The 25593-nt window shown below is 38.7% G+C and overlaps 1 protein-coding gene across 1 annotated transcript; it reads left to right on the forward strand.

Annotated features, from left to right (window-relative positions):
- The first annotated feature begins 5008 nt into the window (after positions 1–5008).
- Positions 5009–24766, forward strand: CP (ceruloplasmin). The gene is made up of 19 exons (XM_076341583.1): positions 5009–5180; positions 8066–8310; positions 9580–9792; positions 10312–10488; positions 11084–11338; positions 12581–12746; positions 13737–13876; positions 14469–14609; positions 14735–14946; positions 15516–15666; positions 17578–17790; positions 18168–18375; positions 19603–19742; positions 20229–20357; positions 20929–21035; positions 21817–22033; positions 22661–22800; positions 23283–23445; positions 24477–24766. Exons 1-19 carry the CDS (start codon positions 5026–5028, stop codon positions 24545–24547), a joined length of 3243 nt encoding a protein of 1080 aa, XP_076197698.1. The 5' UTR covers positions 5009–5025; the 3' UTR covers positions 24548–24766.
- The last annotated feature ends 827 nt before the right edge of the window (positions 24767–25593 follow it).

The following is a 25593-nucleotide window of genomic DNA, read 5'->3' on the forward strand; positions in this document are numbered from 1 at the left end:
CATGGGCAACATTTGGCTGTATTCAGCACTGTGGTTTTGAGAGAATGAACACCCAGAGGAAAGCGAAATACGTACTTCAGACTTGCAGTAATGCACGTATCCCTATTACATCAGAACTAGTGGGATTCAGCTATATCAACATCTAATATTAAACACTGTTAGAACCGCAAACCGTATAATAAGTGGCAGCTGTGGGTAAGATATTTAGAAAAAATAGAGTATATCAGTCATTTAATTCTGTTTCAAGACAATATTGAGATTTTGCCTTGATGTTCCTTTATCAGATTGTTTTGAAAAGCTGATTTCTTCCTGTAGGATTTGGAGAATGCATCTAAAGTTATAATTGCTTAGTATCTATTAAGTTGCAAGAAGTAATGAAGAAATTAATGATGTTTAAGAATGGGGCTAGTCTTTTGGGAGATGGTTCAAGGTGGCATGGATGTTCAGAGATGCATGATAAAAAGGCATTACAAAATGGGAACTCTTTGCAACTGCACGCTTGTTTTTCCCTAGGCTTAATATACATCCTATCATATATCTACTTAAATGATAATCCCACATTCTTATGGATTTGTGGATATTGTTTGCGGACAGAAGGAAAAGAAAGAAAACTTAACAATCAACCCATATGCCTACCAAACATCTCGGAGAATCTTGCTGATTTCATGCTGCAATCCATGGAGCTGTTTATTTTGAAAATGTTAGAAATACTTGAAAAAAGGTTTTGGTTATTTGGATGAAAAACAGTACATGTGGGGTAGACATTCAAAGCAGAAAACCCCTAGAACTGCTAAATATTCCTAAAGTGAATGGCGCCATTTCACTGAGGAAAGCAAACAAACAGGGTATTCTATTCAGACTCCAGCTCAGCCATGGGGAAAATACAGGCTTATCTTTAGGCAAACAGGATCTATTGAGATAGATTTTGCTATGCTGGATGAGAGCAATGAAATACCTTAAAGTTACACCTGGAAACTCTTAACCCTTTGTCTTGCTCCTGTATGTGTCCTTTCCACTTTTCAGGAACTTCTGTCTCTGATCATGGAAAGTCTTGTGCTTGGCAGACAGGAGACACAAAGAACAGTACCTAGTTTGACAGCTTTTTCCACAGTAGTATTATTAGTGGCTGTACCTAACCACTGGCAAGGCTTAGCTGTCTTTAATTCATCTTTTTTTTTGTGATTGTGTCTTGTGAATTTACATTTCTGCTCTACCACAGGCTGGTATCTCCTATTTTAGTGGCTTAAATCAAAGAAAGAGATGTGTAATTTAGTTCTTGTTGGAGGTATTGATTCTGCAACCCTCTTTATCCATAATCCAGATATAGGCATCTCCATTGCCACAGCCAGACTCAACTGTGACTTAACCGTTCAACTTTTAAATGGGCAGTTTATTAATTTGAAATTGGTGGTAAGAATACTAAAGGCTAACATTTGCATTTACAAATTTAACAACTTGTTTCACACAGGGCTTTTGGACATAAGGCAAAGTTAAACTTGATCTAATCAGTTTAAGTCCTGATTCAATCCTAAACGTCGTGTCTCTAGCAAGAGGTGCTATGAACGGTGCCTGGTAGCAAAACCAAGATTCCTGTAAGGAATATTAACTGACTTGAAATCTAGACATAACCGGCAACTCTGATGGTGGGTTTTGAGGCAACGTGACCATCTGGCTCTCCAGCTGTGGAATACAGACCTCACCCTGACAACAGCAGAGAAAAGTGGGCCACAGAGCCAGGACAAAGCTCACACCATGCTGGCATACAAGCAACCCTTTTTTGAAGAAGTGTTCCTGAACCTGAAGTGCATGTGCTGCCTGCTGAAATCCACACATAAAATATTCTTCCACACATAAAAATTTCTTCCCGGACACACCTGGAAGAAAGATGCAGATTTGAGTTTATAAAATTCTGTAAGCGAGGAGTTAATGCTGAAATCTAGAAGTAAGAGTTCTAGCATTGTTTGTTCCTCACAGCCAATGCATTTTGCCAGAGTATTATGCTGCTGTGTCTGGAACAGGAATGTCATTCATTTAAAACACTGAAACTGGAAATAGCTGTAGAGACTTGGTTTTGACCACAAATAATTGTGGGCAGAGATTGGCAGTAAAATACTGTGGAGCCCCATACACCTTTGCATTTTGGGACACATTATTCCTCGTGTAGGTAAAAGTGAGTCTCACTGAAGCACAATTTCCTGATTGCTAATTCTTCGCATGTTGGATGGAGGTTTTTTTCCACATTGAAAAAGAATAGGGTGGCAGAGGACAAATGAAGCTCCCCAGAACTTTAAAGGGGGTTTACCTGCAAAGGTTTGCAGGAGGTCAGAACAGCAGCATGGGCAGCAGACTATACACACATCATTCAGATTAGGGAATTATGAAATTGTGGGGCTTCAGTCTCACTGGGAGCTTTTGTTGAGACTTTTTTGTCAGAATATTCCATTTTGGGCGTTTTTTTCCTCAAGAAAAATTTTTGAAGTAAAAGATCAGCTTTATATTTTCAATGCAATTTTGAGGACTTTCAGAACAGTCGTAGCATTTCAGCATCCTCACTATGAGAAATGAGGTATTGTGGTTTAAGACAATAAGGGGATATTCATGACACCAAACTGCAGACTCATAATTTAACCAATTAGATTAGGTGCTCAGTCTTTTTAGGCCCTGTCTATCAGAGGAGTGAGGTTCCTGCTCTTCAAACACCCTCTGAAGACAATAATACAAGCTTGGGAAGCCCAGTCACCTCTGTCATTCCTTAAGAGAAAGGTAACAGGAGTGTGCTCAGGCACACAAATATCTTCAAGTTTGGGTGAGACGCAATTAAAAGCAGTAATGGAAAAATCTTGTCTGTCAGAAGTTTTTGTTTTGCCTTTAAATAAAAACAACATGCAGTTCTTTTGCAAATCAAGAAAGAGTAGTTTAGAGGAGTCAAGATACTAAGGCAAAGGAATGCTCATGTTTTTTCCCTCAAATAAATGTGGAGATTTCAAGGATACTGCCTGTGTGTTTTTTTCTCTTCCTCAGTCCGATGGAAATTTGAACAAAAATAAACCAAATATCCCACATATACATGAACAACTCTGTTAGCTGAGTATTAAGGAATGACTTTGAATTTAAGTAGAATAAGAGGAGGTAAACATTTTCTCATTTTTACGTCAGTTAATTTACAAAACAGGGCATATGCAACCTGTACAAGCTGATCTTTCCACTGAACCACTGACCTTCATCCATGGCAAAGAAAAAAAAAATTCCTACAGAAATCATTTTGAGCATGTGATGCCAACCTGGGAAACTCCAGAATTTCATCATAGATTCAGTCAGATTTCGAAAACTTGGCTTTGGCCACAGTCATTTAGACAGAAGCAGAATCCTCCATTTAATGTTGATGTGTAGAAGGTTCCAAAGGGTGAGATTATGAACTTCAGTATTCTGACAGTGCCTGAATTTTTTTATATGAATAGTGATTAAAATTGGTAATTTATCTGTATACCACAGTCCTGGTAAATAAGGTTTAGATTTGTATGTCATTAAAGGAAACCCGTTGTACTTTAGTTATGTTCTGAATCTTAGCCTTCTATCCAAAATAATCATAATTTTTCTGACCATTAAGAAAATAGCTTCAAAGAAGATTGTGGTTATTACAGCTATTTTTTAAGTTGCCATACAATGAAAAATGTCATTTAGAATGAGTATGACTGTGTCAGTGCTCAGAGTGCAGAAAAGATTTTTTAAGAATTCCCAAGTGACTGAAGATATATATTTTTAATATAAGTTTTTACAATTTGCAAGTTTACAGGTGGCTTTGTATGTCTAAAGCTTCAGACACAGCCATGATGTAATGGATGTATGCTTGAAAAAAAATGCAATTGCAAACTTTAGATAGGTGGTTTTTTAAATGTCCCATGTTTAAGGTCCAATTTCGTTCTTATTTTTCAATGAGACTAGCAGATACAAAATGTTTACAGAACTTGAATAAAGCAAAAGTATAGCCTTCTGCACTGGGTAGTACATTTAGATAATGGTAACAGTTAAGATTGTCTGGAGCTTTATTGCATCTGTTATGATTTTAATCATTGAAGAATGTGGCTTATCCTGTCTGGTGATAGACTAGGAGGAAGATAACATAGGGAGTTCATTTTGTGGAATTTCTGAGCCTCGTTTCCATTAGGGCAATATTGAAACTGCTTGGAAATGAGATGCAAACATCCATCCCCCGCCCCCCGGTCCATCTGTGAACGGACGGTCCTTTTCATCTCTAGCTATATATGTCACACTTTGTGCTAAAATTACATTTCCAGGGGAACTGTGGCGGGTTAGCAGAGCTTATCCATGTATACATCAGTGTGCGAGCTCTGCTCTGGTACCAGTGACCTCAGTCCTCCCTTATCTGTCTGTGTCGCACCAGTTTAGTGATTGCCGTGCAGAGGGGAAGAAGCAGCGATCCGTAGATTGAGAACGAGCAAGGGAAATAGGCAGCAGAAAGTCTGCACCTACAGGGCCTGCCTTGCGTTCAGTCATGTCAGCACAGCAGCAGATACACCAGAGAAAACAGGTGTCATTTAGAGCTTTTCACAGTGCACTTAAAAAGTTGTGTTCTTGTGCCGCATGTCACAGACATTATTTTTTCAGTAGTCTACAAGCTATAGAGAGAGTGATAACGATAGTGAAGAATGTAATTAAGCTTAAGTCTGTAAATCCATTTAAAGCTACAGTACTTTCAATTCAGCTACAAGATTTACAATCTGATAACAGTCTAAAATGGTAATTTGCGTGATAGTAGGTTGGCAGAAATTGAAAAAATTTCTTTGAAGATTATCTGAACTGACAAGGTTACCAGAATCTTTTGTTTACTCTTGACACACAGAGACATTGTGCAACATTTTATTGTGTTCACCAAAGCAAACAGGAGCGGGAAGGGGGGAGGTAACGAGGGTAGGGGGTGGGAGAGACAAGAACGTATAAAGGGAAATTGCATGTGCCCGTCCTGTGTTTTTATTTCACACTTTCCACAAGGTTCATGACTGCAAAATGAAGCTAGTCTTCCTAAGTTGCTTGCTGGTTTCTTGCTGTTGCCAAGTTGGGGCGGTGAACAGGGAGTACTACATCGGCATTATAGAAACAGTGTGGAACTATGCACCTGGGAATACCAATGTGGTATCTGGACAGCTTTTTGCAGAAGAAGAGTAAGTAAAACAGTTTACACTGGTTGAGTTTGATTTTACAGCATTGCCTCCTTTAGACACTAGGGCCAGACTGAAAACTTTGTGAAGGCAGTGAAATGAATCATGTTGGTGTCAGTGGATTTTTCTGTCAGACATAAGGGAATTTTGATTTTTTCCTGGCTGGCTTGAGAATTGTGTTCCAATGCTCTGCTAATTATAAGCATTGGAATATGTAGGTTTCTTGTGAATTTGTTGCAATGAAATGTTTACTAAGTAGAGACTAGAAAAAGACCCTGAATGTCTAATGATGTTTAATTTTTGAATGGTTAAAGTGCCAGTGCTGAAGAGAAGACTTTTGCTGTTACGTTTTTTAAATGCAGAAGTTTGACAAATTTAAAACTTTCCTATTGGGCACAGGTTTCCTTTTTAGATATTCATTGTTGGCAGTGGTCTTTTTCACTGGTGCAGCAGCACAGCTGAGTCCTTCCATCCACAGTGGAGGAGCTGGGTTGCTTGTTACAAGACAAGGAGGGTCCTGTGCAGAGTGAGAGCAATAAGTAGGATGAGGATAAGTACGGTGAGGAGGAGGGGAGCACCCTGAAGATATGAATAATCAATAAAGAAAACTCAGTTATAAAAGGCATCAGAAAAATATTTGAGAGAAGAAATGTTCCTTTCTTCTATTTTTTTCCAGTGCCTTTAAAATGAAGTAGAACTATACCAAAATAAAAAAAAAAATGGAGAGAAATCAGAAATTAGAAAAAATCTCAAAAATACAGTTCTCATTTAGTCTGTAGATGAGGGATTAGAAGATTTCCTCTGATTTGTTTTCTCTAGTGAGAGCCAACAATATCTCAGCCATAATCTGCTATTTCATCAGGCATGAAACGAAGCTGTCAACTTTTTTTTTTTTACTCATAAACTGAGTGGCATGTAAGACACTGCCAGTGATTCAGCAGGCTAGTAATTCTGATAAATGGTGGAAGCAGGGCATCTTGTCTGAAAATTGCAGAGCAGTGTTGTAATACAACAAGCCACCACCTTTCACTGCACTTTCACTGCTTTGCTCTGCTCTGTGACAACCTGCAGCATGCTAAATTAATTCCAATTTTTCGGTGGTTGTATGCCTGCAATGGAGCTAGTCCCTTTTACCATACTTTTCATTTTCAGCTTCTCTGATTCTTCTTCTCCTCCTGAACCCTTCAACTATGAGGCTGTGCTTGTATGGAGATTGCTATTTACAGAGGCAGGGAAGAGCAGGAGAAGGGAAGAGTGCAGTGTACCTGCTAGAAGGAATACTCTACAATTAAATGGTAGCTGTTTAAACAGTCCAAGAAGAGCCATAACATATTTGTTTGATTTAATTTGTGGCTAAAAAGTTTCATACATTCAGACTTCCAGTAACTGAGCCTCTGCAACTAAGTTTATGCTCTCCAAGTTTCATGGAGCTCTGAATTGGCATTTTAATTACACTTCAGATCTGTGATTGCCAAGGTGCAAACAATTCCTTCCCCACATTCTCAAACAATGCTCAGCCTTGTGCGAAATACTTTGCATTTTTGCTTCACAATATGGCCTGCTGGCAATATGAAACCAAGTTGGCTTGGTTTGTCATCATGTCAGATGAGAAATCAGGAGGCTGCTGAACTTCAGGCAGTGTTGCCCTATCTCCCTGGATTGCCTCCTCCTGGAGTAGATTTACTTCCACAGCTAGTCCTCCTGAAATGGGCAGGAAAATGTGCAGGAGGATTTGTTGTTAAAGAGAGTCTAGAGTTTGGGCTAACAGCATCAGCCAAGAGTACCACTACTGGTTTGAACAGCCAGTGCTGGCAGTTTCTCTCACCATTGTAGTTAGCAAATATAAGCACTTTTTCCACAAAAAGAACTTTTTTCAGAGGCTAAAATATTTAATGAAAGGTACCTGACCCTCAGCATAGGCACAGGTTGGCTCCAAAGCCGTTCCCAGTCAATAGAGACACATGGTGACCCCTCGCCTGTGGCTGGTGGTGCTTGGGCAGCATATCCACGATAGCTACATGGTTCAGAGGTATTGACACCACGTATAGGAAATACCATCTCCATCGATCTCATTTTAGCTCATGGGTTAGGCTCTTTCCTCACTAACCAAGCTCCCATTTTTAATATAAGTGTTTCATTAACTGAGAGGAGCAATGGTCCAGTAGTTAAGGCACATAGTGATTGAGGAGGTCATTGCTAATTCCCTGCTCTCAGGTAACCTGTTTGTATATTCTTGGGCTGAATCTGTAAAAATGAGACTTTATTAGGGTAAATCCATATCAGGCTCTGAGGCTGTGATCCTTCTTCATCTATGACTGGTGAGCAAGCTGAGGGCTTGGTCTCACTCATTTCAACACTCTGCATGCCCTTCCCCCCCACCATGCACACACTGGACGTTAGCAGCACCTTATAGTTTTGCTCATGTCCAGACATCTTAAACGTGTTTTACAGCTGAAAGGTCTGCTCCTCATTGCAATGGAGCAAGGACTATGCAGTCAACATAATAGCATGATGATGGAAATTATTATTTTTAACAGGCCATGAAAAATTATACAGCAATTTAAGCATGCAAGTACAAAAGTTTTGAGCAATAAGAACTATTATTTGCTTTGTCCACATGGTCTCAAATTTGCCTGAAATTGTATCAAATACCCTTATCTTCAGTCTACAAAATAGGTAGAAAAAAATTGAGGTTGGTGCATAATATTTAATCTCTATATGGGTGCCTAACTCTTTATGATAAGAGACATATTGGCTCTTAAACACAGATATAGTTGTGCACAGCACTACGGAGGCCTGGTCTTTATTTGAGACCCTACTAATTAACACCATTCAAATATAAAATGAGTATCTGACACTACAGATGTGTTGGTGTATTTTCTTTACAGGCAGGCTGGAGTCTTCCTCAAAAGAGGACCACATAGGATAGGAAGCACTTACAAGAAGGCTGTCTACACTCAGTACACCAATCATTTATATGATGTGATAGTTGACAAACCTTCCTGGCTGGGTTTTTTAGGCCCTATCATTAAAGGAGAAGTTGGAGATTCCATTATTATTCACTTGAAAAACTTTGCTTCCAGAAGTTACACGCTGCATCCACATGGTGTAAGATACACAAAGGAAAATGAAGGTAAGCTTGAGCCCGTTCTGTGCCAGAATTTATCAAAAGTTAATCATTCCTCTGAGTGTAGGTGATATTGTCTCATCAAAAAGAAGACTGGTCAAGTAAATAAAGATTTAAAACAGGACACAACCAATGTAAAATAAGAGCTAAGAAGTCTGATAATTTTTTCAAGAGCAAAATACAAAACCGAAAGTGGAATTCATAAAGAAGGTGATTTTAGATCAACATTTCGCCTGAAATAAGAGTATTTATATTTCACCTGAAATAAGGGTATAAAGGTATATAAGAGATGCAGGTATTGAGGATATCTAAAGGAAAAATTGATGCTGTTGTGAAGAAGATATTGTTAGCAGTGGTAACTTACAGTTCCAAATTCTTAACACTAAATTAGTGTATGTTGTATATAAGACACACAAGAATTTCTTAAAATGGAGAAACTACTTTTAAAAACTACATTTTTTTAAAATGGATTACTACTGCTTAGTAATAAATTAATGAGATAAACATCTGACACACTTAAGATGTATTGTAGGGGTGCTATTGGGATTAGCGATGATTTGCCCTTGCAATAGCTGGCCTAGCCACACTTAGGCGATGGGGCATTCTCTGCACCAGACGGCACCAGAATATGGCTGTTGAAAGTTTTATTAGCGGGCTTTAAAAACTGTGTGAATTGTTGAGAATATGATGTTGTCTCAAAAGCAGTCTTTAAAATTTTTTCATTAGAAGAATTTATGAAGTATCAGCTTAACTTCTAATATTTTGTGAAGTTTTTCATTACAGCTAGTATGTAGCTTGATATAGACACGTTCTGTGGGAGCAGAACAGTGTGTTATGTAGCAGTACATGCACTTTTTGGAACAATGTTTAAATTTTTTTTTTCTGTTGCTCTCATTCCAGTGACACCTATATTCCTTGAGGACATATGCAATATTTTAGAACAGTTTCCAAGATTAATATTTAACAAATGTTTTACAAATATTTGAATTGTTATCTTGTTAGCAGAAGTACATAGTGCCCTCCTAATAAATTAAGGACTAAATTTAATGTGCCATTAATCGAAGAACTCCCATGGAATTCAAAGGCAAATAAAGAGACTCCTAAAGAGAAGGAAAGGATCTACTCACCTGATTTTAAAGATTTTTTTTTTAGCCTGTATTCAGATGCTCAGTCCATGTTACTGCAACATGTAGTCAACTTTAAAGCATGGCAGGTGCTATCCTGACACCAAATTTGAATGTGTTGTATTAATGGTGGCTGTGTGGCATTCTTCAGGTGCTTTTTATCCTGACAACACCAAAGATTTGCAAAAGAGAGATGATGCTGTGGAGCCTGGAGGCCAGTACACTTACACATGGGATGTGACAGAAGATCAAGGTCCAGCTAAGGGAGATGCGGACTGCATAACCAGGGTTTACCACTCCCACATAGATGCTCCAAGAGATGTTGCCTCAGGGCTTGTTGGGCCTTTAATAATTTGCAGGAAAGGTAAACCATAAATAAATAAGTAAATAAATACATATGCAAGGTGATTGATAATGGTTTTTGATAAATATCAGTGAAATAATTTACTGGAAGAGGAGGAGTAAATTTTGAAATAGCAGCTTTTTGTCTTCTCAATTAACTGCCTTTCAATAGTATAGGAAATAGTTTGATTTTGTGTGTGACAGCAAGTATAATTTGCAGAATACTTTGTCCACAAATCCATATGAGTGAGATGTGTTCATGCTAGTAATGCAAAAGGATGTGTAAATACTGATATGAGAAACAGATTTACTGTAATCTTACCACATGCAATATTTATCCTTAGTAAAGTTATTTTATAGTATCTATCAAAACCGATTTTTGTTTTCTGAGTGTGTCTGTAAGTTTATGTGTACACTCACACTTAAGAAAAGTGGAAAATATGAAGTAAACACTGACCAGCCCTACTGATACTACACTTAAAACTGATGAAAAGATAATGTCAGTTGCCAAAGTCTTTGAATATACCGCTTTCTTTTTCAGATACAATGAATAAGAGCAGTGATGATAAACACTTTGACACTGAATTTATCCTTATGTTTTCTGTGATGGATGAAAATCTCAGCTGGTATCTAGAGGATAATATCAGAACATACTGTTCTGAGCCTTCCAAAGTTGACAAAGACGACGAGGACTTCCAGGAAAGCAATAAAATGCACTGTGAGAGAACATTATATTAATGTTGCTTGTCATTGATATGGTGATGTAATATTTCTACATGTTGTCTCTTTTAAAGATGAACTGTAGATAATTTCTTTTTTATTAAGCAGGGCTTTTTCTTGGAGGATTAAGAAAGGTCCTTTTAAATAAAAAAAAATAAGAAGTGATGGCAAGTATTGTACAATCAAATGTTTGGAGTTGTGATATAAAAATTCTTAGGGGCCAAGAACCTCTTTGTCAATATAATTTCCCAGGCACTCTAAACAGAGTTGTGTTAATTTTGTTCTGTTTCTTAGTCCTGAACTCTGCACTATAATATCGCCATTTAGAAAAACAGTTATTACTGTTAGTGTCAACAAAGAAGATACCTTTGGCTCTGACATGGATTCCAGAATCATAGCAGGAACTGCTGCTCATGCAGCTAGTTGTGCAGATGAAGTGTGTGTCTGATATCGGCGCACTTTCAAAGGTGCGGAGTTTTGTTTTGAGCCTCTTTATGTTTTGAAGGATAGAGCAATGGTTGTATGACACCTACTTTTGAAGAAAAGAGCCTAAGGTCTGTGAAGGTAACTGTAATAAATAATATTTCTTTTAGCAATCAACGGGTACATGTATGGATACCTCCCAAATCTCACAATGTGTGTGGAAGATAAGGTAAAATGGCATCTTTTTGGCATGGGTAATGAAGCTGATATCCATTCAGCCTACTTTCATGGACAGACCTTAATAGAAAGGCATCATCGAGTTGACACCATCAACCTCTTCCCAGCCACATTTATTGACGCTGTCATGATACCGAGGAGTCCTGGGGAATGGCTGCTCAGCTGCCAAGTGAATGACCATATCGAAGGTACAGAATAAGTTCCGGTGACCAGAATTTTTTTTAGCTTGAGCTAGCAGTTTACTGAGTCACTTTAGCAGTGCTCCTGACCTGGTTATATGCCAGATGATACTCTCCTCTAGGTAACAAGACTTTCATGGTAATTGAAATGCCTAGAAGCGTATTAGATGGGCTTGAGCATGTAGCCATGGAAATCAAGGAAATTCTTGTCTGTAATGGAGATTGTTATCAGTTGGCAGCAATTGGCACAGCTGCACTTTTGCAAGCCTCAACTTTAGACAAACAATAGCATGATGTTTGCCTCTTACTGAAGATAATTAGTCACAATTTTCTGTTTGCCAACAAAAAAGTTGGGGCTCATTCCCTGTTTGGGCAAGGGCACAGGACAGGCAGGCTAAGTTGCCTGCTGACAAAGACATATTCTGGAAAGTGCATTGGCTAATAAGCAGAGATGATCTGCATTTCTCTTCCCTGTATCTTCCTGTATTTCCAGTGTTTGTTAACCATATGAAATACTTAGAAGCTAATTCCATACTTTTCCATGATCTATATCCCTATAAGTGAGTTAGAGAAGTAATGCATCACAAAAGTGGGAAGGAACACAGAACTCAAAATCGTTCTCCAAGATTTGAAAAATCTGATATAAAAAGGAGTATGTTTAACCTACAGATTCAACTACACAGAGGTTCTAAGTTTTGAAATAGCTGTCACATCAAGCATCATCCTGATGTGGTTGAAGCATCCTGGGCAAAACTTAAATCCTACAAATTGGCCTAATCCGCAGCTGTAAAAGGACTTTATTACATTATTTGTATCTCCAGCAAGCAGATTTGCTAACAGACCTCTCTCCTAGGGTGCAGAGACCCAGGGGTTTCACAAGTAAGCTGTTGATTAGATTTAGAGGGAAGATGGTCAATCTGGTAGCACCTGGCCTTGACTGAAGTGCTAACTGACAGTACTGTTTCCACTCCACCCTAGTCTTCTCTGTACCTACCATGTCAGTTGCAGCTTTCCAAGCAGAATGTACTTTACCACACCTGTCTGCCTACTGTAAATACCATGGTTGTGTTCCCACATCCTAGCTCAGCTGGTGTGCGTTCTTTTATATCATTCATCTTCCTTTTCATTTGTGATTCGCACATCCATCAATGGTATGGGAATTCTCCAGGGAAGAGAAGAGCTATTGGAAGCAGGGTAAGAGAAAACAGCGCGGTTCCTTCTCCCCTTCTCTACCTCCTCGTTTTTTTCCAGGTGGTATGCAGGCCCTTTTTAAAGTAAAAGATTGTAGGAAATCCACAACAGATCACAATGAGAGTACAAAGATAAGACAGTACTTCATTGCTGCTGAAGAGATCATCTGGAATTATGGCCCCTCTGCAATGAACCATTTTACAGGACAAGAATTAATCACTGACAGGTAAATGCTTCTAATTAAAGAAGTTTTACTTTCCAGGAAGAATTGATAGAAACATGCTAAGTAAGGTAAGCCATATGGTAGAACCAACTTTTAGGCAGAATTTCTCAATGTCCTCACCTCTGCTTAAATATTAATGCCAAGATAAATACCAGACGAAATTAGGTCTATTGTTTTCCTTGCAATCTTACTATGAATTTTGCTGTAACATTAGTAATTTCACTGGGATGAAGATGAATTGTAATGTCATATGTTGGCAGTGACATCTGATGATTCAAGATGGTTGATTATTCTGAGTTAGAGAACAAAGCTAGGAATTCATGATTATCTCCTTAGCTGATGAAAATCATGCTAATGGCATCAGAGCTAGCAAATTACTTGCATGAGGTAGCTTTGCCCTTTGTTCTGTGTTTACATACTTAAGACCTGGACCAATTGACTGAATACACTGATTCCTCAGATTTTTCATCTGTGAGTTAAAGAATACTTACCTGCTCCACAAGGGACGAGGCACAGTTCATTGTTTGAATACTGCTTATAAAACATTGAAAGGTCCCTTTTTGAAGAGTAAAAGCGTAGACTAAAAAGTGCAGACTAAATCTTCTCACTTTCTGTTTAGATGTTACAAACATCAAGATATGTATCTACTGTCATTGAACTATTTGTAATTTTTAATAAAAATAAGGGTAAACTTCAGGTTACGAAATGTTGACTAGAAATCATTGTTGATGAGTCTTTAAGTATATTGGCTTTATAAGGGCAACACAGCACAATGTCTTTTTCTTAAAGAGAAGTTAGTGAAGGATAATGGATTCCTGCACATCCTTATATGAGACTGTATATAAGTGTGTGGCCAGATCACTGGAAGGAGATCCAAAAGACAAACTCAGCAATGTCATACCTCAGAAAATAGGGTTGAGGTCTTGACTGCCTTTGTAAAGCTGAGCAGTATGACTTGAACTGTTTGCATCTATTGAAATTTCTTTTACACAGTGAATCTCACATATTTTTTGAACAAAATGAGACAAGAATTGGTGGCTCTTATAAAAAAGCCATTTACAAAGAATACACAGACGGTTCTTTCACTGAACATAAAAAAAGGCTCACAGAGGAAGCACATCTTGGACTCTTAGGTAAGATATCTAAAATTATTTCATGTCAAAGATTTATGAGAGTAAACTATTACTTCCACTGGCTAGCCAACAGTGCCCCTCCACCTCCAAGCGAGGGGCCCTCGGCTCTCCCTGCCTCCTGCAGATGCTGGTGGCTGTGGCTTCCTCCAAGAGACACCCCAGGGTGTAAGAAAGCTCTTGAAGGCAATGCTGTGGTGGTCCCCAACTTGCCTGTGGGAATATGCCATGGTCTCCAAAGGTCAGGCTCTGAATTACAAGGCCAGGCTAGGCAGATCTAGCCCTATTTATAACCTGGCTGCTTCTGGAGTGGCTCTGGACTGAGTTTGAGATTGGTGCTAATGTCTGTAGGTCCCTTTCCAAAAGGGGGAACTGTCCTGCATGTCACTGGACCTCCATGAGGCATTGGGAATAGAGCAGTCCAGTTGCTGCTGGGCTGTCATGTGCCAGGGACCTGGTCTATGGCCACATAGGCCCAGGGGCAGTTCCCCATGCAATGGGAAAAGCAGCCAGCCATTGATTGCTATAAGCTTGTGGTGATCTGTACATCAGTTGATAGAAACATCTTGTAATTAGACCATGTGGTCTTTTCTAGGACCTGTTATCAAGGCTGAAGTGGGTGAGAGCATCAGGGTGACCTTCCGAAACAATGCCAGCCGCCCGTTTAGCATCCAGCCCCATGGTGTGAGTTACCGCAAGAGTGACGAGGGGGCATTGTACGGTGCCGCCTCCAGAGGTGCGCCTATAGATGGGGATCGGGCAAGCACCAGAGAACAAGCTGTTGTACATGTTGATGTATTAAAGGTGACAAAATAAACAATGTTCATTAGGCATAATTCCTAATGTTGATTTCTATAATAGGTACTGAATCACCAGCCTCTCATGTGAGTCCTGGTGCTACGTTTACATATGAGTGGAATGTGCCAGAAGATGTGGGCCCCACAGACCAAGATCCAGACTGTTTAACCTGGCTTTATTACTCAGCTGTGGATGCAGTCAGAGATACCAGTTCTGGCCTTGTGGGTCCTCTCTTGGTGTGCAGGAAAGGAGCTCTGCTTCCCTCTGGGAAACAGGTCAGTCAAAGAAGAAAGATGGAAACATTTGCATCATTGTAGCTGAATCTGCTTTCTCTTCCCGAATTGTGCCCTCAGGGCCTGCCACATTAATGACCACTCAGCACCACCTCCTCTCCACACCACAGTCTCACCCATGTACTGAGGGGAATACATAAAATGAAGAAAGTGGTGGGTTTTTTTGTTGTTGTTTTTTTAAAAAAGCAAAATCAGTCTGGCTCCAGATAGACAGACACTGTATTGTGAAACCACCATCGCAGTGAGCAACCACTGGCATTCAAGTCTCAGCTAGGATGAGAATGACTAGAAAAATGTAGAGACTTTAAAGACCAAAACACACATTCATTTCCAGAGGTGGTTCCTGCTGGTAGAAAGAGCATTAGCAGCAGATATCTAGTCACCAGATACAGCAATTAGAGAGCTTTGAGATTATTAGAATGAAATATCAATGTATGCATCTATCCTACTTCGTGAATTATACTCATAAATTATTATGTGCATAGAATTTTTTTCCTGACATTTTCTGTTCACTCATTTCTATTTTCCTTTGTGCTATTTCTTCTCAACAGAAAAATGTGAATGTGGAGTTTTTTCTACTTGCCACAGTATTTGATGAGAATCTGAGCTGGTACTTGGATGACAATATTTTGATGTTTACACTAAATCCTAATAAAATTGACAAAGATGATGAGGACTTCCAAGAGTCTAACAAAATGCACTGTAAGAAAATTATTAGTTAGCCAAATATTCATTTCTACAATAAGGTTTTTACTTTTGTGATCTCATGTTGGAGACTGGGAAACTGTATGGTGGCAGAGACATTTCATTCCATTGGAAACAAAACCATGTTTGAATGCAATTCAATTTCAGCTCAATGTGGTAGTTCAAAATATAATGCCAGCTGTTCAGTGTCTTGCATGGCAGTTGTGCATTAGCACTGTTATGTACCACTTTGAGCAGACAGAAGGAGGAATTAGGTCTGTAGCCCATGTGCCACCCCTATAAATGCAACCAGGCAGTAAGAGAAAACCAACCCCTGCCCTACAGATGATGTAGCTGAAAGGAGGATTTTCACAGAATCACACAACAGTTGAGGTTGGAAGGGACCTCTGGAGGTCGTCTGGTCCGACCCCTCTGTTCAAGCAGGGTCACCCAGAGCTGGTTGCCCAGGACGATGTCCAGATGGCTTCTGAATACCTCCAAGGATGGAGACTCCACCACTTCCCTGGGCAGCCTGTGCCAGTGCTCTGTCACCCTCACAGTGACAAAGTGTTTCCTGATGTTCAGAGGGAACCTCCTGTGTGTCAGTTTGTGCCCATCGCCTCTGGTCCTGTCACTGGGCACCACTGGAAAGAGTCTGGCTCCTTCCTCTTTGCACCCTCCCTGCAGGTGTTTATATACACTGATGAGACCCCCCTGAGCCTTCTCATCCGCAGGCTGAACAGTCCCAGCTCTCTCAGCCTTTCCTCATAGGAGAGATGCTTTCTTGTCCCTTCACCATTCTCGTGGCCCTTTGTTGGACTCTCTCCAGTATGTCCGTGTCTCTCTTGTACTGGGGAGCCCAGCAGTGGACACAGTCCCCCAGGTGTGGCCTCACCAGTGCTGAGTAGAGGGGAAGGATCACCTCCCTCGACCTGTTGGCCATACTTTGCCTAATGCAGCCCAGGATACCATTCACCTTCTTATCAGCAAGGGCACATTGCTGGCTCATGTTCAACTCGGTGTTTACCAGGACCCCCAGGTCCTTTACTGCCAAGCTGCTTTCCAGCTCAATTTGTCTGAAGTATTTCTACAATAGCAGCTGCAATCTGACTTTCATAACCTGACCTGCTGGCAACACTCCTCCTAATGCAGCCCAAGATACCATTAGCCTTCTTTGCGACAAGGGCACATTGTTGGCTCATTTTGTGTCCGTGGCCGAGTCTGGATTCGTTTACCAGCACTGTGGCCCCCTTAGAATGAAAATTTTTCTTTGGTTCTTTATTAGCACAGAGCCGAGTTTCACACCGATGGTCTCTTGGTACTGTAGAAACATCTTTCAAGTTTTATGTGAAAGAACATTTCTACCTTCAGTACCTAGTCCTGCAAATAAGTCCTAATCTTTAAATGTATTTGCTTGTGCTCTTTCTTAAATTTTGCCCTCGGGGCATTCCTGCTATTTACAGAGCCTTGATACTGAGCATTCAGTGGTACCTGTGAGGCCCAGGCTTTGAAAGTTTTGCACAGGAGTAACTAGAAAGGATTAGTAGCTCAAACTGAAAAAACACTTCAGATGATTGTCTCCACTGTGTGGTTGGAGGGTCTTGCAGGGTATAAAGCAGGATACTTTATGCATCCTGCATGCTTGAGAGGTATAAAGCAGTGGAAGTTCCAGATGGTCAAGCCAGCTACCTGTGCTTTAGACATTGAAAAGGAGACCAGTTAGAAATTGTTTTTAAACACTGGGTTTTAAAAGTTGTTTTGCCTGAATTGATTCTCTAGTTTTGCTGATGTGATAAAGTATTTTATTATTGATATTTCTGTCAGTCTAAGGCATCACATTACATCTGAAGTGTGTATTATTAAATCTGTATTGCAGAATTAAGTAATGTGTTAATCAAGGTGGGTTTTGCTTCCTCCTATCTTCTACAGCCATTAATGGTTATATGTACGGAAATCAACCTGGTCTTGAGATGTGTAAAGGAAGTGTGGTTTCCTGGCATTTGATGGGCTTGGGGTCAGAAGTCGATGTCCACGGGATATACTTTTCAGAAAACACATTCGTAACTAGAGGAACAAGAAGGGATACAGCAAATCTGTTTCCACATACATTTCTTACAGCTATTATGAAGCCTGATTCTGAAGGTAAATGTCTTGTTTAGAAATCCTGTTACTAGTTTAGAAACTGTTTACCTATGAACATTTTATGTTTAGAGACAAGCTTTAAATAGCTGGTATTTTGATCCTTTGGGTGCTAAAACTGTGTACAGCTGTGTTTGAAGGGCAACAAACGTGTTCATAGGACATAAGCTCTTAATGCTAAAGCCTTGATTTTTCTAGCTTCTATGTATGCTGAATTTTATTACTACAAGTAGCCACACTACACAAAGATTTTGGATCTTACATGAGCAATAGCCTGTGTCTCAGTCTCTACGCACTAAATCCACATAGGTAATACAATTGCAAGATCTACTAGTAACAGATTTTTGTCCTCAAGTCTTTGTTTCTTGTATGACCTCTAGGAGTTTTTGAAGTGTCGTGCGTGACAACAGACCACTACACAGGGGGCATGAAACAGAATTACAAAGTGAAACAATGCCATTGGTGGAATGTGGATCTATCTATGTATTTGCATGAAAAGACTTACTATATTGCTGCAGTGGAAGTTGAATGGGACTATTCTCCTAACAGGACATGGGAATTTGAGCGGCATCAATACCATGAGGAAAGGTACTTTGGCATATACACAAGGGAAAAAATGCAAAAAAGCAAAGGAGCAACTCACTTCTCTGAACCTTTTCCTCCTCCAGGCATTTCTAGACACACTTTCTTTGCATATGTATTTTTAGGGCTCACTTGAATTTATGGTCCTTCTCCAGTAATGTTACCATGTAACTGTTAGCCAGACAGCATGATGTTTGTGAAACAGTGCAGCATAAATCTTCTGTGGGGCAGCTGCAGATTTTCATGAGTCTTGGATAGTGCATGTGCATTTATTATTTACTGATGTTGGTACAGTCCTTGATGTGGAATGCTTAAAATGTTCATTAAGTTGTAGATACAATGACTACTTTGTCCTGATATTTGATTACTTGCAATATGTAACATGTCTTTGTTTCATGTTTATCTGTACTCTGAGTAAGGTTCTTTCTTACACCTCTCAATTTCATTAGCTTACATAAGATAAGTCCATGACCTAATCCATTCACTACGAAGCTTGTCGCCTTGGTGTTTTATTCCCAGTATTTGATTCTCAATGAGAAGGAACAGATTGGATCAAATAATTCATGCCAATTAGCTAAATAATGAACTGATGAATTTCTATGTGTTCCACCTGTGTAACTTCATTTGAGGTTAAAGTAGTAGATTGTAACCGCCTATACCTTTTATTGACTTAATTGTATTTTATTCTTTTTCTTTAGCTTGATAGCACACTTCCTTGCCCTGCATACCACGGTGGACTTTGCCATAGTTCTAAGCACAAGTAATACGGACTATGCTATTATCAGACTTATTTTCCCCACTGTCTCCAGCTCCCATGATCTCAGCAGAGAATCAGTCCCTCACATTTCATTTCAGCAAGGCACTCAAGCTTTACAAGTTTTAGGCTTCATTTCAGATCTACAGAAGTCACTGAGGGCTCTATTTTTTGGTATGCAGGTTGCTGGATGACTTTTTGTGATTTGAAGTATCTGCCAGGCCGAGCACTCAGCATTCTCTCAAATACTATATAGACTTGGTCTATTTATAGTGATTTTTCAACCTTCCAGGTTAAGAGAAACCTCCCAGCTTAACAAGAATGTTTTCATGTTGAAGATACCAGTGGTCTATGAGATTACTGTTTCACTGAGCTGGATTTTTGTTTGATGGTTAATTGATATACCTGCAAAAGATGTTTTAAAATACATGAAGACATGGACGACATATTCTTATCTCTATTTTCTTTTTTTTTTGCAGCCCTGGCAATCCATTTTTAAATAAAGATGACAAATTCATTGGCTCAAAATACAGAAAGGTAGTATATCGCGAGTACACCGATCAGACATTCAGTACTCCCAAAAACAGAGCAGAGGAGCAGCAACACCTGGAAATTCAAGGTATAGTCATCATGAAGTTCTGTTTTGAAACTGGGAAAAATGCAGTGAAACAAAAGAAGAAGATACTATTTGAATAATACTGAGTATAGTTCTACCCACACAAAGTACCTAAACCTACGTGGAATTGCTACTTTTATTACGGTGCTTTCCTTGCAAGATGACATTGCTTGCTTTACAAGAAAAAAACCCTTCTGGTTTGCTGCCTGATCACAGGTCAGTATTTTCAAAGTCAGCATAAAACTGGGCAGCGACATCCAAACTGACTTCAAATACACAGTAAGTGCTCGGAGCCTTTGAAACTTAGGCCTCTACTTAGATGCCTAACTTCAGCTACTCAAGTTGGCATTATTACAGTGAATGACCTTATCCATGTATATATAGTTTTCAGTTGAATTATAAGCCAATGTTGTTGTGTATTATTTGAATACTCTCTCTCTGCTCTGCTCTTTTGTAAAACCAAGTTAATCTTTCTTTTCAATCCAACAGGGCCACTGCTTATGTCAAATATTGGAGATAAAATCATAATCGTTTTTAAGAACTTGGCATCAAGACCTTATTCTATACATGCCCACGGAGTGAAAACAGACAGTTCTGTTGTTGCTGTAACTAACCCAGGTATCAAAGCATCCTTGTTCATTTCTAGCAGGTAACATCAAGCCATCTATTAAGGTTTAGCAAGCTTTCATTTTAGGATAGCAGAAAATACTTTGGGTTTGTTTGTTTGTTTTTACCTCAGGTTCCTAAATTTTTGATGCCTATTATGACAAATATTTCTACAATTAAAAAGGCCCTGCTAACTATTGCTATGTATCCTAGCCCTTGAGAGATCAGTAATTTTTTGGCACAGCGTGGCTGCACCTTTCATGACAGATTTGGCTACGTAGGGAGAGCATAGCTTATGCTAGCTATTATTTCAGAAGCTCCTCTGTGATCTTTACAAAAGATACACTTGTTTTTATTAAGTATGGTAAACTGGACAGTGCAGCCACATAAAAAAAAACGTTGGCAAGAAGAGCCAGGGATCTGCAGAAGGGAAATAACAATAAGCTAGCCAGTGCAGTAATTGGGAAGAGGAAATTCAAGACAAATACAAGCTGTAAATGGAGATAACATCTGTTTCAGCATGACCTCTTATAGGTCAGCACACAGGAAACTTCTAAAATTCATCGATATTTATTTAACTCAGGTGAAACAAAAACATATGTCTGGAAAATCCCAGAGAGATCTGGTTCTGAGAGAGGAGATCCACATTGTATTGCATGGGCATACCATTCAACGGTGGACATCATTAAGGTATATTATTAGTATCAATCTAAAGGGTTTTGTTCATGACTTCAACACAGATAGATACACTTACAGCAAAAGGGAGATGAGTTTGAAACTCTTTCTGCATTCTCTGTTCTCTGTCAAGTCATTCCCCCCATTACCATACCTTTGAATTTAAATGTCTCTTGAATTATGCAAGAAAGGGCAGAATTTGAGAGTCACAGCCCTTCATGTTCTTGCTCCCTGGTTCTTCTGCTGCTGCTATAGATCACCTCACTCAGATTTCATTCTTAAAGCTAACACTTTATAGCTTGCTCAATATCTAATCAGTCGTGTGGGAAAACTAACATGCAACTGTGGAACATAAATCTGCCATTTTTGTACAAGCACCCATTAACTTAACATGACTAATAATTTTTAATGGAAATTAATGTATTCTTTCCTTCACATCTCAGCAAACACAAATAAAAAAGTGTCAAGAAGTATATTTTGAATGGAAACCAAGATCAAAATCCTAAAACCTAAAAAGAATTTGGAAAAAAAAAAAGATGAGCAAGAAATTAAAATGGAACAAATGTTTTTTCCTAGCAAGAGATGAAAAAGAGGCAGTTACTCTTCATAGTCCATTGAACTCGATCCAAGGGTAGCATGTAACAGTGAAGAAATAACCTAGTTTGTCTGATACTGGCTACTTTTATTCCCAGATACTGACAGCTGTAAAAATAGTAAGAGGATTCATGTCTGGCATTAAAAGTGCTTCTGCTTAGTCATGTGTTGTAATTATATGATTTTTCATTTGTAATTTCAGGACACTTACAGTGGATTAATAGGCACACTTGTTGTGTGTCATAGACATTACTTGCCATCATTTAATACTAAAAAGAAAGTTCAATTTGCTCTTCTTTTTATGGTTTTTGATGAAAATGAGTCATGGTACTTGGATGAAAACATTAAAACCTATTCTACCAACCCACACCTTGTTGACAAAGAGGATGAGGAATTCCTTGAAAGTAATAAAATGCATGGTATGTGTCCCAATTTAGTTAGTTAATTTAACTCTGGAAACTATATAAAATTATGTATTTGAAAGTACTGCATATAAATTTGACTTTCTTATCCCCTCTGAATTTCCAGTTCCAGAGTGGAAGGCCTGAAAAATTTCACTCAAACTATTTGAAAACACTGTTAATGCTACTGAATGACTTTTTTTTTTTTTAAACCTATGAAAAAATGGTCCCATGTTGAAATTTTGAGGAGAGAAAGAGTAAAAATGAAATTTGAAATTTTTATTTGATGTCAGCAAACAACTTTTCTGGATAAGTTGGAAAGGCAACGTGCATCCTGAAAGCATGTCCTGGTAAAGCTTACCCTTTACAAAGAGCTGCAGGAAATGCAGATCTTTTAAGAACTGCAGCATTAGCAATGGTATACAGTAAAGAACTTTTAACTACGTCTTGCTTTCTAGTTAAATATGGAATATAATCAGACCCATTCATAATATGCTGTCCAACTGTTTTGGTTTTATATACTATTCAAAGCCATTACTTTTGCCTGGCATTGGCTTTCAAATCTTGTATTCTATTAAAGTTTAGAGAATAACAATACACAAAACCTTATTTGTTTTCTCTGTCTTGTTCTTTCCCTCCTTCTAGCCATTAATGGAAAGGTGTTTGGAAATTTACATGGTCTGACTATGCATGTTGGAGATAAAGTAAGCTGGTATTTGATGGGAATGGGCAATGAAATAGACATTCACACAGCACACTTCCATGGCCACAGCTTTGAGTATAAGGTAACAGGTCCTTTCCACTCATTTCTTGCTGTGTTAAGAATGAGAGATAGATCAAATACCAAGGACTGCAATCTCTGGTGAAAAGTCGGATGTTACAATTAAGCAGGACTTGTAATTTGACTTGTAATTTTTATGTGCCAAACCTGTATTTGATCAACATACAAGAGACAGAGAATATCTGCCAGTAGCAACAGCTGACCGGTAACTTCACAACTTGCTTTGACGAGGTAGCTGTGAATTTTCATGGCTGTGGTAAGACAACAGCTGTAGTTTTCCTTCATTTCCACTTAGCTGCTAGTTTATCAATCTTTTAAGCATGAAGTGGATGTACAACGATGCTTCTGTAGAAATGACATACAGTAGATGCCTTTTCACTCAACTGTGATTAAAAAGTTTGGTGGGAATATGCATAAAAGGTAGCTTAAATTACTGCCATCTGGTAATACCACACTGTTTGACCCTTGTTTCTTTTTGTCCTGAAGCAAACAGGGGTTTACCAGGCAGATGTCTTTGATCTGTTCCCTGGGACATTTCAAACTGTGGAAATGACCCCGCAGAACCCTGGAACCTGGCTATTACACTGTCACGTTACTGACCACATCCATGGAGGCATGGAGGCAACCTACACGGTGCTCCCAAAGGAAGGTAGGAGCGTATCTATCTCAATAATGTTCATTATGTTTGAAGATGCAGAATGCGGCTCACAGACAGGCCAGCGTACTTAGAACCAGTTCAGGCATGCAGCAATATTTCATGGCTTGATATTGTTGTCTGGAGGCCAGAATGTTGCAAGCCACCTGATCATACTTGCCTCAGCGCTGCTGCTCAGAAAACAGAAGTAGCTAAAGGACTGGATGTTAGCTGACTATTGCTTTGGCTTCCCATCAATGAAATTAAAATGACAGATATTTATTTAAAAAGAATTCTTCATGAAACAGAGTATTTCTGTACCCAAGAAGTGCAAGTAGTGTCAGATTCCCTCTCAATCTTCATTTAAAGCAAAAAGAACAGTTGGTAAATAAAGCTGAAGTCATCATCCCTAACAGAGTACTGAAAAATTAACATAGTGTTTTCTTTCTAAAGGACATGTTTTAGCTTTACAGACACTATTACTTTGCTTTAGCAATATTACCTGTGAAAAAACTTGAAGAATTTTGAAAGTTCTTGTTTCTACAAAGTTAATACAATTTTAAAAGCATCACTTTCCTGTTCTCAAAAGACAGAGCATAATAGGTATGCATTATAGTTAATTGACAAAAAGAGAACATTAGGAACATTTCAAAATGTGTGTATGTACGTGTATATATAGATATACAACTATATAATGTACATTTGTATCTATACTAAAAACACAGACTGGACTGTTAAACACAATCTAGTTCTATTTATAAACCATTCTGATTTACAGAATACACTGTGCCAAACTTGCACAGATAATAAAAACTTGAGTGCACAGAAAGAGATGTAGACAAAGACTTTAACTTGTAGAAGCAGTATGTTGGATTTTTCATAATCAGCCATCTAAAGTGCATTAAAATGTACCCTTCTGTGCATTTTAAAGCCGTTTTTAAATCTAACTCACAATCCATTGCTCCCATTTTGGATTCTGTTGTCCATATGCATAGACTATTCTTTTGATGAAATGCATGAAACAAAAGCTATTTTCCCCCTTACAGACAAATGGTCTTTGTTCCCAAGATTATTCAATCAGTTCAAGAGTAAAGGTACGACAGGCACACTGGAATGATGAAAACATTTTACCACAGTGATTCTCCAAGGTCTACCTTCAGTGAAGCATTTCTTGAGAAATACTATCTCCTGGACAATTCATCTCCACTTGTGCTTTGGAAGATTTCATTTGGTGGCCCACGGCTAACAAAAGGGCCATACACTAAGACAGCTGAATGGATGTAACAGCTTCTAAATATTTTTTTCTCTAAATAAAAATAATATCTTGCAAGCTAAACATATTCTAGGTGATGTCTAATGCATGATATTTAACTGCTGAGGAACATGGAAGAGCCAAATGAAATGTTTTTGTTTTTTTTTTAAAGTTTGTAAATAACCCTGCGTAACAGCAAAATTTGTTTTAGGTGTCTGCTGTCACATTTTACTAGTCAGATATGTTAGTAGTTACTGCTCGGAAAATAGGAATTTGGTTATCACTTTACCCATAGGTTCACACTTAAAATATATATATTATCGTATAATTGAACAGCTAACAAAATAGTTCTATTATTTCTGTTTAATTATTTTATAATTTTATCCAGTAACATCTTTCAAGATAGTGAATTTAAAAGATGCAATGGCTGAGGGATCATGGTTGCACAAGATGTTTTTGGTTTTCTGTTATGAAAATAATTACAAGACAGACAAAGTTATGCTCAAATAAGCCTGATGAAATTCAGACAGCAAAGGGAAAAATTTGGTGACTACTATACCTAAGAGCTTTGCTCTGATGAATCTTAAACAGTTCATGCAGTGAAATCATTTTGCTGTTAGTTATGTAGTGCAGACCAAGGCAAATTAAGCATTTCTTGACAGAAGAAATGGAAGCAGCAGTATTAGTGCATGACTGATGCTGGTCAAAAATGAAAGCAGTAAGAGCAGGTGTCATCATGCCATCCAGTTGTGTTTTAATAGCTCAACTCCACGTATGTTCGACCTGTTTCAAACAAGAGGGAAGGATGTATGGGACAGGCAGGCAAAGCAAAACATTTGGGCTTTACAGCTACCAGAACAAAGGAAGTTGCTTCTCTGTAACAACTCTAAATTGCTTTGGCCTTTTTTAAG

This window comes from Aptenodytes patagonicus, chromosome 6, assembly GCF_965638725.1.
Source record: "Aptenodytes patagonicus chromosome 6, bAptPat1.pri.cur, whole genome shotgun sequence".
Lineage (NCBI taxonomy): Eukaryota > Metazoa > Chordata > Aves > Sphenisciformes > Spheniscidae > Aptenodytes > Aptenodytes patagonicus.